Source organism: Scyliorhinus torazame, chromosome 2 (genome assembly GCF_047496885.1).
Source record: "Scyliorhinus torazame isolate Kashiwa2021f chromosome 2, sScyTor2.1, whole genome shotgun sequence".
NCBI classification, from domain to species: Eukaryota; Metazoa; Chordata; class Chondrichthyes; order Carcharhiniformes; family Scyliorhinidae; genus Scyliorhinus; species Scyliorhinus torazame.
In genome coordinates, this window is record NC_092708.1 from 158,104,164 (window position 1) to 158,118,194 (window position 14,031).

The 14,031-nt window shown below is 47.5% G+C and overlaps 1 protein-coding gene across 1 annotated transcript in view; it reads right to left on the reverse strand.

Annotated features, from left to right (window-relative positions):
• The window catches only part of dnah7 (dynein, axonemal, heavy chain 7), a 570,689-nt gene that overhangs the window by 266,643 nt on the left and 290,015 nt on the right, over window positions 1–14,031 (reverse strand). The window contains exons 31-32 of the mRNA XM_072478629.1: window positions 8,210–8,392; window positions 7,414–7,590 (exon numbers count right to left, since the gene is read on the reverse strand). Coding sequence (XP_072334730.1) covers window positions 7,414–7,590; window positions 8,210–8,392 — 360 coding nt within the window. The remainder of the gene's footprint in view (window positions 1–7,413; window positions 7,591–8,209; window positions 8,393–14,031) is intronic.

Genomic DNA, 14,031 nt, shown 5'->3' on the forward strand with positions numbered 1-14,031 from the left:
TTCTCCTAGGTGGATGAAAGTTTGCAGTCATGGGTTGGTTGCCATTCACCTGCATGCCCCTTGTAGGTATCCACCTGCCTCTCTCCCTTCATCCCTATGACAGGAGTCGAGCCAAATGGATCAGTATGAAGGGCATGCTCTACACCTTGCTGGGATCTCATTGTTATGCGATACCTCTATGTCAGACCTGCTGTTGTGTGAGTGTCATGATAAAGAGAAGATTTCAAAAGAACAAAGCTTTCATACAGATTCCCCATAATTATTAGGATGTACCTTTAGTTGCCTAGGTTTGCTGACCTTCAGCTCCAACTGCACAAGATGACCCTCCTTCCTCTATGATATAGAACATCGAGTGTGTTGCCTTGCTGGTGAACAGCCTTTGCTAAGGTGATGTATTTCACATTTCTGACTGTCTCCAGGACCTTTAACCCTCTTCCTGTCACTCACCAACTTCCACGCATCACCACTGATCTCCCAATGTGACCTTCTCCCTCACCTCGGACACTCTTGAACCTCCCCCATCATCCTGGACCTTATAACTGTTAACCTCTACCTTCCTTCCCTCCCCCTGAGTCCACACAAGTCACAGTGCCCATGCCCACTTTAATCCTGCTCACTGACATTAGTCATGCCACCATTCTTCTCCCCATTAATGACCCTCTGATGAGAACTGCACTCATCATACCAACATCCTGATCCTCCCACCCTACCATATCCCACTGCCCCCTCTCACAATGACCGCCCCTTCATACCAGCAGCACACACAATTCACCCCCCAGGACTCCAGCATTGATTCAACGACTCCATCCTATGAAACACTCTGTTCCCACACACCTTTCCCACTCACTCCCTTCATGCCTTCCTTCTACCCCTTCTCGTTGATTCCCCCTTCTCTTTTTCTCCCTAATGCCTTCCTTTCCACCTTTCTTCCCCATTCACCCCACCACTGACCCCCCCCACTTCTTCAAATACCCCTTCTCCTTGTGTATTCCATCGAACCCCCCCCCCCCCCACTTCCCCTCTTCCAGCAGCCCTTCACCTTAAGTCTTTCCCTAACTTCCCCTCTTCCAGCAGCCCTTCCCCTAATGTCTTCTATGACCACCCTCTACATCTCGTCCGCCCCCACCATCTCCAGCAATCATTTGCAATGGTGTTGGCAGTGGCAACTGTCTAGAATCTTACATTTTGTCTATTTCAGAAAAACATTATTGGTCCCTAACCAAATCTTAAAATAAACTTGGGGGGCTTGGTCAAGGATCATAAAAAGTAAATATTTTATTTTCATTTAAGGAAGGAGTTGCTGTTAATGAAATGTCTACTTTTGTTGTTTTAAACTTTCATTAATATTGGATTATTATTGGCACTTGAACAACAGCATTGTGACTCTTATTTTGACTAAATTTTAAATAATGGTTGGGATTTTCAGTGTGTTTTACAGAGGTGGCCCGCCATTGGCCAGTGGTAGGATAAGAACATAAGAACTAGGAACAGGAGTAGGCCATCTGGCCCCTCGAGCCTGCTCCGCCATTCAATGAGATCATGGCTGATCTTTGTGGACTCAGCTCCACTCTCCAGCCCGTACACCATGTCCCCGAATCCCTTTATTCTTTAGAAAGGTATCTATCTTTTTCTTAAAAACGTTTAAAGAAGGAGCCTCAACTGCTTCACTGGGCAAGGAATTCCAGAGATTCACAACCCTTTGGGTGAAGAAGTTCCTCCTAAACTCAGTCCTAAATCTACTTACCCTTATTTTGAGGCTATGCCCCCTAGTTCTGCTTTCCCCGACCAGTGGAAACAACCTGCCCGCATCTATCCTATCTATTCCCTTCATAATTTTATATGTTTCAATAAGACCCCCCCGCATCCTTCTAAACTCCAATGAGTACAGTCCCAGTCTACTCAACCTCTCGTCATAATCTAATCCCCTCAACTCTGGGATCAACCTACTGAATCTCCTCTGCACTTCCTCCAGTGCCAATATGTCTTTTCTCAGGTAAGGAGACCAAAACTGAACACAATACTCCAGATGTGGCCTCACCAACACCTTATACAATTGCAGCATAACCTCCCTAGTCTTGAACTCCATCCCTCTAGCAATGAAAGACAAAACTCGATTAGCCTTCTTAACCACCTGTTGCACCTGCACACCAACTTTTTGCGACTCGTGCACCAGCACACCCAGGTCCCTCTGCACAGCAGCATGTTTTAACATCTTACCGTTTAAATAATAATCCATTCTGCTGTTATTCCTCCCAAAATGGATAGCCTCACACTTGGCAACATTGAATTCCATCTGCCAGATCCTAGCCCATTCACCTAACCTATCCAAATCCTTCTGCAGACTTCCGGTATCCTCTGCACTTTTTGCTTTACCACTCATCTTAGTGTCATCTGCAAACTTTGCCACATTGCACTTGGTCCCCAACTCCAAATCATCTATGTAAATTGTGAACAACTGCGGGCCCAACACTGAATCCTTGAGGGACCCCACTAGTTACAGGTTGCCAACCAGAGAAACACCCATTTATCCCCACTCTCTGCTTTCTGTTAGTTAACCAATCCTCTACCCATGCTACCACTTTACCCTCAATGCCATGCATCTTTAGTTTATGCAGCAACCTTTTGTGTGGCACCTTGTCAAAAGCTTTCTGGAAATCCAGATATACCACATCCATTGGCTCCCCGTTATCTACTGCACTGGTAACGTCCTCAAAACATTCTACCAAATTAGTCAGACACGACCTACCCTTTATGAACCCATGCTGCGTCTGCCCAATGGGACAATTTCCCTCCAGATGCCCCGCTTTTTCCTCCTTAATGATAGATTCCAGCATTTTCCCTACAACCAAAGTTAAGCTTACTGGCCTATAATTACCCGCTTTCTGCCGACCTCCTTTTTTAAACAGTGGTGTCACGTTTGCTACTTTCCAATCCTCTGGGACCACCCCAGAGTCTAGTGAATTTTGATAAATTATCACTAGTGCGTTTACAGTTTCCCTAGCCATCTCTTTTAACACTCTGGGATGCATCCCATCAGGGCCAGGAGACTTGTCTACCTTTAGCCCCATTAGCTTGCCCAATACGGCCTCCTTAGTGATTACAATCATCTCAAGGTCCTCACCTATCATATCTTTATTTCCATCAGTCACTGGCATGTTATTTGTGTCTTCCACGTTGAAGACTGACCCAAAAAACCTATTCAGCTCCTCAGCCATTTCCCCGTCTCCTATTATTAAATCTCCCTTCTCATCTTCCAAAGGACCAATATTTACCTTAGCCACTCTTTTTTGTCTTATATATTTGTAGAAGCTTTTACTATCTGCTTTTATGTTCTGAGCAAGTTTACTTTCATAGTCTACCTTACTCTTCTTTATAGGTCTTTTGGTAGCTTTCTGTTGTCCCCTAAAGACTTCCCAGTCCTCTAGTTTCCCACTAATTTTGCCACTTTGTATGTTTTTTCCTTCAATTTGATACTCTCCCTCACCTCCTTAGATATCCACAGTCGATTTTTCCCCTTTCTACTGTCTTTCTTTTTTGTCGGTATGAACCTTTCCTGAACACTGTGAAAGATCGCTCGGAAGGTTCTCCACTGTTCCTCAACTGCTTCACCATGAAGTCTTTGCTCCCAGCCTACCTTAGCTAGTTCTTCTCTCATCCCATTGTAATCGCCTTTGTTTAAGCACAAAACACTAGTGTTTGATTTTACCTTGTCATCCTCCAACTGTATTTTAAATTCCACCATATTGTGGTCGCTCCTTCCAAGAGGATCCCGAACTATGAGATCATTAATCAATCCTGCCTCATTACACAGGACCAGATCTAGGACCGCTTGTTCCCTTGTAGGTTCCATTACATACTGTTCTAGGAAATTATCCCGGACACATTCTATAAATTCCTCCTCAAGGCTGCCTTTACCAACCTGGTTAAACCAATCGACATGCAGATTAAAATCTCCCATGATAACCGCTGTACCATTTCTACATGCATCCGTTATTTCTTTGCTTATTGCCTGCCCTACCATCCTGTTACTATTGGGTGGCCTATAGACTACTCCTATCAGTGACCTTTTCGCCTTACTATTCCTGATTTCCACCCAAATTGATTCAACCTTGTCCTCCATAGCACCAATATCATCCTTTACTATTGCCCGGATGCCATCCTTAAACAACAAAGCTACACCACCGCCCTTACCGTCCATTCTATCCTTTCGTATAGTCTGATACCCTTGGATATTTAACTCCCAGTCGTGACCATCTTTTAACCATGTTTCAGTAATGGCCACTAAATCATAGTCATTCACGATGATTTGCGCCATCACCTCATTCACCTTATTCCGTATACTACGAGCATTCAGGTAAAGTACACTTATGCTGTTTTTAATGTCTTTTTTATGAATCCTAACAGCTTGATCAGTAACTTTTCGCAAATTATTTTTCCTCTTACCCTTTCTCCTAATTTTCCTTGTCTTTGAACCCATATCTCTACATAATAACCTGTCACGTAACCTGCTGCCATGCTCTCCATTAACCATTATACTGTCCATAGCTTTACCCTTCCCTTCCCCCCAACTTGCTAGTTTAAAGTCCTTGTGGCCAACCTATTTATCCTATTCGCTAGAACACTGGTCCCAGAATTGTTCAGGTGAAGACCGTCCCAACGGTACAGGTCCCTCCTGCCCCAGTACTGATGCCAATGCCCCATGAAATGGAATCCCTCTTTCCCGCACCACTCCTTTAGCCACGTGTTAACTTCCCTAATTTTCTCAACCCTATGCCAATTGGCACGTGGCTCGGGTAGTAATTCAGAGATTATAACCCTGGAGGACCTGTTCTTTAATTTAGTCCCTAGTGATTGATAATCCCCAAACAAGTCCTCTTTCCTAGTCTTACCTATGTTGTTAGTCCCAACATGGACCACAACAACTGGATCCTCCCCCTCCCTCTCCAAAATCCTTTCAAGCCGATCAGAGATGTCCCTCACCCTGGCACCGGGCAGGCAACATACCATGCGGGTCTCACGATCTGGCTTACAAAGGATGCCATCAATCCCCCTAATTATAGAATCCCCTACAACTACCACTTGTCTTTTTGCTCCCCCCCCTTGAATGGCTTCCTGTACCACGGTGCAGTGGTCAATCAACACATCCTCCCTACAGCCCTCTTCCTCATCCACACAGGGAGCAAGTACCTCATACCTGTTGAACAAGGTCAAGGGCTGAGGCTCCTCAACTCCTAAACTCAGGATCCCCCTACTTGCCTCCCTTGCAGTCACACCACTCTGTCCCTGACCACTGACCGAATTAACAGTACTTATTCTACCGGGTGTGACTGCCTCCTGAAACAAAGCGTCCAGGTAATTTTCCCCCTCCCTGATGTGCCGCAGTGTGTGCAGCTCGGTCTCCAGCTCATCAATTCTGAGCCGAAGTTCCTCGAGCAGCCAACACTTGCTGCAGATGTGGTCACTGACGGTCTCAATGGGATCCACCAGTTCCATCATCATACAGCAACAGCACATCACCTGTCCAGCCATATTCAACTAGTTAATTAATTTAAAAAAAAATTTTTTTTAGAACCTCAAGGATAAACCCGAACACCAACAAAAACACAGCCCTCTCTCGCCACTCACCTGAACTCAGTCACTCACCTAAACTCAGATGCACTCTGTTCCAATCAGCACTCAGTCACTCACCTAAACTCAGATGCACTCTGTTCCAATCAGCACTCCGTGTGTCTAAGGGCACTCCTGCCACACCTTTTGTACCCTGTCTGATTTCCAATGAGCCAATAGGCCCACTCCTGGGAGTGAAGTCTCCAACTGCCACTCTACCTGTAAACTAAGCACTTTTAAATATGCACTCACCTCTCCCAGCAACCCTGCAGCCCCGCCAATGTCAACGGCTTTTTCCATGGCTCACACTCTCCGCCGCTTGGGTTTGGCATTGGCAGGACCAGAGGATTCCACCGGCGGGAAGGGCCAGAATATGAAAATTAAATGAAAATCGCTTATTGTCACAAGTAGACTTCAAATGAAGTTACTGTGAAAAGCCCCTAGTCGCCACATTCCGGCGCCTGTTCGGGGAGGCTGTTACGGGAATATTCCAACCTGTGTCTTTTTTGTTATAACTGCAGACCCTGTGCTGGACCATGCAGTCTTATAATGGTTGCACCACTAGGTTTTGTTTAGTTTTCCATAAATTCCTGTGGAAAAAGTGGTAGGTTATGTTGGGTTGAGAGAGTGAATGTGAAGTAGATGTATATGAAAATTATATTGAGCCATAACTCCATAGAGTGGCAATCGCGGTTAGATTGCCAGTCTGCTCCTATTTACACTAAAATGTGCCATACCTTTCTTGCCTAACCTTCCAACTCAGGCCAGGTGAGAAAACTGAAGTGCAGCAGGTTCCCGAGGCCGTTAATTGAGTACAAGAGTCAGGGGGCAGGTAGGCCTGCACCTTTTAAACAACACTAGCTGTGTACAGCAGGTAAGATTAAAGGTCCAGCCATGTTGAGAAGCCAGGGAGAAAGTAATTGTGCAAGGAAAATGGGTAGGATGGGTGGGGAAGGTGGGCGGCAGGATTGAGGGGTCATATGGAGGGTAGGATGGGTTGGGGTATCAAGTGGTCAGTGGTGGTGGTGGGGGGGGGGGGGTCATTGGGTGACCACTAAGGTCGTCCGCCGGGAAGTTAAATGGTCACCAGGTGAGGTGGTCTGTCGGCGGGGGGGTTGGGCGGTTTGAAAGGTCAGTGTAGAGGATGGCCATTTGGGGGTTCAGGTGGTCAATTGGGGGGCAGCTGGTCAGGGAGGTTAGTCTGGGGGGAGAGGCATAGTTGGGAGAAGGGTTGGGAGCATAGTCAGGGGTTCCTGTGGGGGTTGGGAGGGTAGTCAGGTGTGGGGCATAACTGGGAGTTCTTGTGAGGTGTCAGTATCTAGTCAGGGGATGGGGAGGGTAGTCATTGGAAGGTGGGTGGGAGGTAGTCAGAGGGATTGGGGGGATGGTTAGGAGGCCACGAGGCCCAGCAGAGTTCCAAGGAGATAGGGGGGGGGGGGTTTGTTCACTGTGGTCCGTGCTACTATTACCCAATTAGAAGTGGTTTTAATTCTGCTAACTGATCCTGACTATCTATTCCTGTGAGAGAGTCGGAATCACTCGAAGTTCACGATTTAAATCAGAGTTTCGGATGGTTCCCACTGCAGAGTAACGTTAAACTTCCTGGGTAGTTGCCGTGCAATCCTTATGTGGGGACTTGTGGGGGGGCAGAGGGGGTGGGGAGGGGGGGGGCTCTAGCGCAACTTTGGGGCACCCCCCCCCCCCCCACCCCCACCCCCCACGCCCTGGAAATCAGAAGTGATGGGTTAACATGTTTGCAGGAATCACATTCCATTTAAACCTGAACACTGATAGCCAGCTTGTCACCTTAGCTGCTTTGCGAACAAATTGCAGACACGCTGGAACCATTCTGTCAAACAATCCTTCGATTAATTCCTTGTGCATGGGGCGTACGCCAGGTGGCATTTTATTCATCCAAGACACCATTACAGGCTTCCATCCCATCATAAGAGGTTCCATGTAGACCATTCCACACCTTGAAACCTAAAATACAATGAACAGATCTTCTCACTAAAAATGTAGTGTGCAATCTGACACTAATTCCACAAAAAAGCACTTTGTCCAGAATGTATACAAAACATACATCATTCAAACATACAACATTTTTGAAAGTTGGAAAGTTTTGCAAAATACAAAATATCTTCACAACCTGTGTTTAATTCCCATTCTTAGGGATTTTCTACCCCTCACGCAGCGTGATTTGCATCGGCAGAATCCATGCACCATTGGCCAGTGGCGGGATCTGGCCAGTCGGCCGATATAAACAGCTTGTTCCATGGCTCGCACCCTCCACCACTGGGTGTCCAGGAAGTTCCTGCAAATTTCTGCCTATTTATCACGTTGAAAATAACAATTTGACAAAATGTATTATACTATGGGCTGTTTCATGACTGGCTGCTCAAAGCAAGACTGAGCACTTGCGAGGACTAAGTGTTGGGAATTCATTTCCCATAACTGATCATTTCCCATCAAGTCAAATTAATGAATAGAATGTAATGGTCTGTAGTCTAAGCTGCACCGCCTATAAATGTCATTCCTTGCTTGAAGCACTGTCATGAAATTATCCTTATATTTCCATCAAAATTAATAACTGACTACTTACAGTAGCAGGGGAAGCAACCTCCAGATCCATTGGCTCAAAAATAAGACTCATTTGGGGAGACATCTGGATAATCTCTCCACTCATCAGACACAGTTTCTTGTTGTCATCTAGCACAGTGTTCATGTTCTCAATCCAGACTGCATCAACGGGTCCATCAAAGATTAGCCATTTCCTGTCTGGAGTCTATTTTTAAAAAAAATCATTACACTTTGAATAGAACAAACTAATAGCTAATTACAACTTTCAAAGGAATTGGATATTGAGAGAGAGTGAAAAGAAACTTGAAAATCTTTCCCTGCTACAATGGGAGGGCTATGATATTTGGTCTAATCTGAAAGCAAATCTAGAAAAAACTCTGTAAAGCTATACAATATAGACTTGGAAATTGTGCAACAGTTAATGCCATGTTCACTATCATTTTTCAAAAAGAAGCGGATAACCATTTGGTTAACAACAAGTGTAAAGGCTGCAAGCAGGTAAGTGCAGACTTGGATGATCCATAAACATTTTCATATCTAAAAGCTATTTTTCTGGGTTTTTTGAGCCACAGTTGAATTATCTGGTTCTGTTTCTGCCTGATAGCAGATACGAATGGCAATGAGTTGAAATTAAAAGATGAAAGAAACATCAGTACTGGAAGGTGGGTTTACTACTATTCTTCTGAAACCAGCATTGCAAACCAAAAGTGCTTTATGGAAAACTGCATCCAGAATCCTGGTGATATCAGTTGTGTGTTCAAAGCAAATCAAATTTAAATAAAGATTTTAAACTCATAACCTGAAAACGTTTGGGATTTGGGGAGAAATGTCATATTTTTATTTGAAAACGAGCGGCACGGTGGCACAGTGGTTAGCACTGCTGCCTCACAGCGCCAAGGGCCCGGGTTTTATCCCGGCCCTGGGTTACTGTCCATGTGGAGTTTGCACATTCTCCCCACGTCTGCGTGGGTCTAACCCACACAACCCAAAGATGTGCTGGGTGATTGGCCATGCTAAATTGCCCCTTAATTTGCAAAATTAAAAAAATATATATATATATTGTTATTGGAAATGCTGTCTTTGCTGTTCGATTTCGTAAGAAATTAAGCTGGTGTGTTCACGATGGTGAAAATGACATGGAGGAATTTACAATAGGTTTAATTGGCTGAATGGATTTTTCACCCGCTTTCTGGAGAACAAGAGAAAGTCCACCAATCAAGACAGAAAACTTCACTATAAAGGGAAGGACGTTCGACTTAATAGTTAAAAAATAAAAATGTTATGAAGGAGATAGCTATAATTTATCTAAGTTTCTCAATTGCTCTAATGTAGGCTAATTTACACTTTAGAGATGCTGACTTGAGTTATTCAGGGCAGGTATTTTATGAATACAACCCCTTTGTGACTCTGGGGGTGTCATAAATAGAACAGTGGATTCTGAGCCATGAGAAATCCCCCCGCTCTTGTTTGCATTGGCGATAGAGCCTTTGGCCATCACCTTCAGCGCTTCAGATAAATGGAGGGGATAGCGAGGGGAGGGGCAGAGCATAGGGTATCCCTGTACGCTGATGATCTCTTATTTTATGTGTTGGACCTGACCCCCACCATGGGCGATATAATGGATCTGCTGAGGTACTTTGGCTCTTTTTCAAAGTACAAAGTAAACTTGGGAAAAAAGTGAGTCCTTTCCAGTTAATCTCCCAGGAAGGGGAGTTAATCCTTTATGAATGGCTGGTTCCAGCTTTAGGTATCTGGGGGTTCAAGTAGCTCAGGATTGGGCCCATCGCAGCAAACTAAACTATACTAGCTTGGAAGGCAGGGTCGGGACCGATCTGCAAAAGTGGGATAATCTTCTCCTGTCCTTGGCAGGATTCAGTCAGTCGAGATGAGCATTTGCCAAGACTATTGTTTTTCTTCAAGTGTTTGCCAGTCTTTCTCCCTAAATCATTTTTGAAGGAGTTGAAAATTGATTACATCCTTTATGTGGGCGAGCAAGACTGTGAGGATTCGAAGGACAGTCCTTCAAAGGGACAAACAGTTAGGGAGATTGGCATTTTATTACTGGGCAGCGAATGCGGAGAAGGTGTTGGGTTGATTTAGTGACCTGGGACCTGGTGCAGATGGAATCAAAGTAGAGGCTCTGGTCTGAGGGCATTCTCACCGACAATGTATTCGGAAATCCAGCGGTTGTTTCCACTGTGAAGAGATTGAGACAATTCTGAAAGCAATTTTTTTCCCTTCTTTTGAAATAAATTTAGAGTACTCAATTCATTTTTTTTTCCAATTGAGGGGCAATTTTGCATGGCCAATCCACCTAACTGGCACATCGTTGGGTTGTAGGGGTGAGATCCACGCAGATCCGGGGAGAATGTGCAACCTCCACATAGACAGTGACCCAGGGCCGGGATTGAACCGAGGACTTTGACGTCTTGAGGCAGCAGTGCTAACCACTGCGCCATTGTGCCGCCCGTGTTTTAACAGCATTTTAATTTGGGGTCAGTGTGAATCATCTGTTTGAGCCTGCGAGATTGGATGCCACTTTCAGGGGGTGGGGGGGGGGGGTTGTAGAAAATGGATTATCTGTTCCCGGAGGGACAGTTTACCAGTTTAGAGGAATATTCAGTGAAATTTGGGCTCTCGCAACTTGAATATTTACATACTTACAAGTTCGCAACTTTGAAAAATAGATGTTTCTGACATTCCCTGTGGCGCCACTAACCTCTCTAATGGAGAGGGTTCTTTCGCTCGCAGGGTCAGAGGAAGGGAACACCTCCGGTATTTATGGATGAATTATGTCAGAGGATTCAGTGCTGGTGGAGGGGGTTAAAGCCAGGTGGTAAGAGGAGCTAGGGCCCATTTTCGATGGCGAGGTGTGGAGCGAGACCCGTGCACGAGGCTTGGTTTAATCCTGCTCAAAGCAGTTAATAGGGTGCACCTGACTAGGTCCAGAATGAGTAGTTTCTTTGCAGGGGCAGAAGACAAGTGTGAGCGCTGTTCAGGGAGTCTGGCCAACCATGTGCACATGTTCTGTTCTTGTCCCAAGCTTGTGGGTTTTTGGGTCTCCTTCTTTAGCACCATGTCACCGATTCTGAAAATGGCATTGGAGCCCTGTCCTTTAGTGACCATATTTGGGGTGTCAGACTCACCAGAGCTGCAGATGGGCACATGGGCCGATGTCCTGGCCTTTGCCTCCCTGACTGCCTGATGCACGATCAATTGCACAAAGACTAAAGTTGGGTATAACGGTGGCTGTATTACAGTCAGATGTGCGGCCTCCTGCTGCAGCTGGCGAAATGGCAGGGCACTGGAAGTCATGCATATTTATACAGTTCTCCGTGGGCGGAGCCAGCCGACAGGAGCTACCGGCGAACCTGTAGTGCAGGTCCTACCTTACATCTCCTATTACAGTGGTTCACCACATTCACCCCCTGTTAAAAATGATTCCGGCGGGGGTGACATGAAACTATATACAATTAGTGCAATTATGTACAGTGGTAGGGAAAGAAAAGTCCATGTTGATGGTCCGGAGTCCGTCGAAAGTTCAGCCGGTTCGGTGCTTTGGTGCTTCGTTGGGAGCGGCGTAACGGTGGCAGCGAAGTCGGTGCTGGCGGTGGTGGAGGTGGCACCGATGGCGGTGGTGGCGGTGCTGATGCTGGCCAGTCATCGGGGAACTCTGGGAGCGTGCAGAAGTCCTCTTCGTCCTCTTGTGTGGAAAAGGGGAGGGGTGGGTGGTCTGGTGGGGTCAATATTGGCGGCGCGGTGGGAGGTGGGGGGGTGTTGGGGTGGAACCTGACGGTGCCAGGTCCCTGGGTGAGTGTGGTGGTATGTATTAGGGGTAGTACGGTACCTGTGAAGCCAAGAGGCTATTGGCTGACAGGTCCCGGGTCCTGGTTGGATCTGCCGCCTGCTGGCTCCGCCCAGAAAGGCGGAGTATAAGAGCCCGGGTTCTCCCAGCAGCCGCATTCTGTAACTGAGCTGCTGGGGAACAAGTCTTGCTTAATAAAGCCTTGATTGACTTCATCACTTCTCGACTTGAGTGAGTAATTGTTGCGCTACAATTTATTAAGCAAGCTTAAAAAGACTATGGAGCTCCGGATCGTCCCGGAGTGTCTGCGAATCAGCCCCCATGCAGCAAACTCAGCGGCCGTGTTTAAACACTGGCTAGCATGTTTCGAAGGTTACCTTCAAACGGCCCCCGGCCGGACCATGGAAGATCAGAAAATGCAGGTCCTGCATTCCAGGGTGAGCCCAGAGATCTACACGCTCATCGAAGACGCGGAAGATTTCCCGACGGCGCTCACCATGCTGAAAGGAGTCTACATTCGGCCCATGAACCAGGTCTACGCACGCCACCAATTCGCGACGAGACAGCAAATCCCCGGAGAATCGCTCGACGAGTTCTACAGCGCACTGTTGATTTTGGGAAGGAACTGCAACAGCCCGTCGGTGAGCGCAAACGAGCACACGGAGCTCCTAATCAGGGATGCTTTTGTGGCAGGTATGACTTCTTCTCAAATTCGCCAAAGACAGTTAGAGAGAGACTCGTTAGGACTCGCAGATGCACGGGCCCTTGCGGCCTCCCTCGACATGGCCTCCCAAAATGCCCACGCCTACGGCCCCGACCACGCGGCAGCCCCTTGGGCTCCGTGGACCCCCGTTGCGACCGACTCCCCAGCACCCCCCACCCCCCCGCAGGCCTGCGCGGCTATAGCACCAGACCATCCCGGTGGGTCCCGCTGCTATTTTTGCGGGCAAGCGAAACACTGCCCGGCCCGCTCAGCTATCTGTAAGAGCTGCGGCAAAAAGGGGCATTACACAGCAGTGTGCCAGTCCCGGGGGGTCGCCGCTATCTCCGGGGGAGAACGGGGACAGCAGACTCAACCTCCCCAATGATCCATGTGCGGCCTGTGGGCGCCGCCATTTTGGGTCCCGGCCACCACGCGGGGAGGATGGGCGCAGAAATCTTGTGACCCCCGGCCGCGTGTGATTCATGGGGGCGGCCATGTTGTCCACCCCCGACCGCGTGCGATCCATGGACGCCGCCATCTTGGCTGATAGCCAAGGACCCCAGCATAGATGGCTCCACGGGGTCTGAAGAAAACGCAGCGATGCAACAACTAAGACTGGCTTCAGTGACCCTGGACCAATCGCGGCCCCGGACGTCGAAACGGCAACAACAACGGTGCTGGTCAACGGGTAGAGACGCCATGCCTGATCGACTCTGGGAGCACGGAAAGTTTTATCCACCCGGATACGGTAAGACGCTGTTTTCTTTCCATTCGTCCGAGCACACAAAAGATTTTCCTGGCAGCGGGATCCCATTCCGTAGAGATCAAAGGGTTCTGCATCGCGAACCTAACGGTGCAAGGGAGGGAGTTTAAGAATTATAGGCTTTACGTCCTTCCCAACTCTGCGCTCCCACTCTCTTAGGGTTAGATTTCCAGTGTAACCTCCAAAGCCGAACGTTTCAATTCGGCGGTCCAATACCCCCACTCACTGTCTGCAGCCTCGCGACCCTCAAGGTTGAACCGCCTTCCTTGTTTGCGAACCTCACCCCGGATTGCAAACCCGTCGCCACTAGGAGCAGATGATACAGCGCCCAGGATCGGACGTTTATCCGGGCTGAAGTCCAGCGGCTGCTGAAGGAAGGCATAATCCAGGCCAGCAATAGTCCTTGGAGAGCCCAGGTGGTAGTTGTGAAGACTGGGGAGAAGCAAAGGATGGTCATAGACTATAGTCAGACCATCAATAGGTACTCGCAGCTCGATGCGTACCCTCTCCCCCGCATATCCGACATGGTCAATCGGATTGCACAGTACAAGGTCTTTTCCACCGTGGACCTCA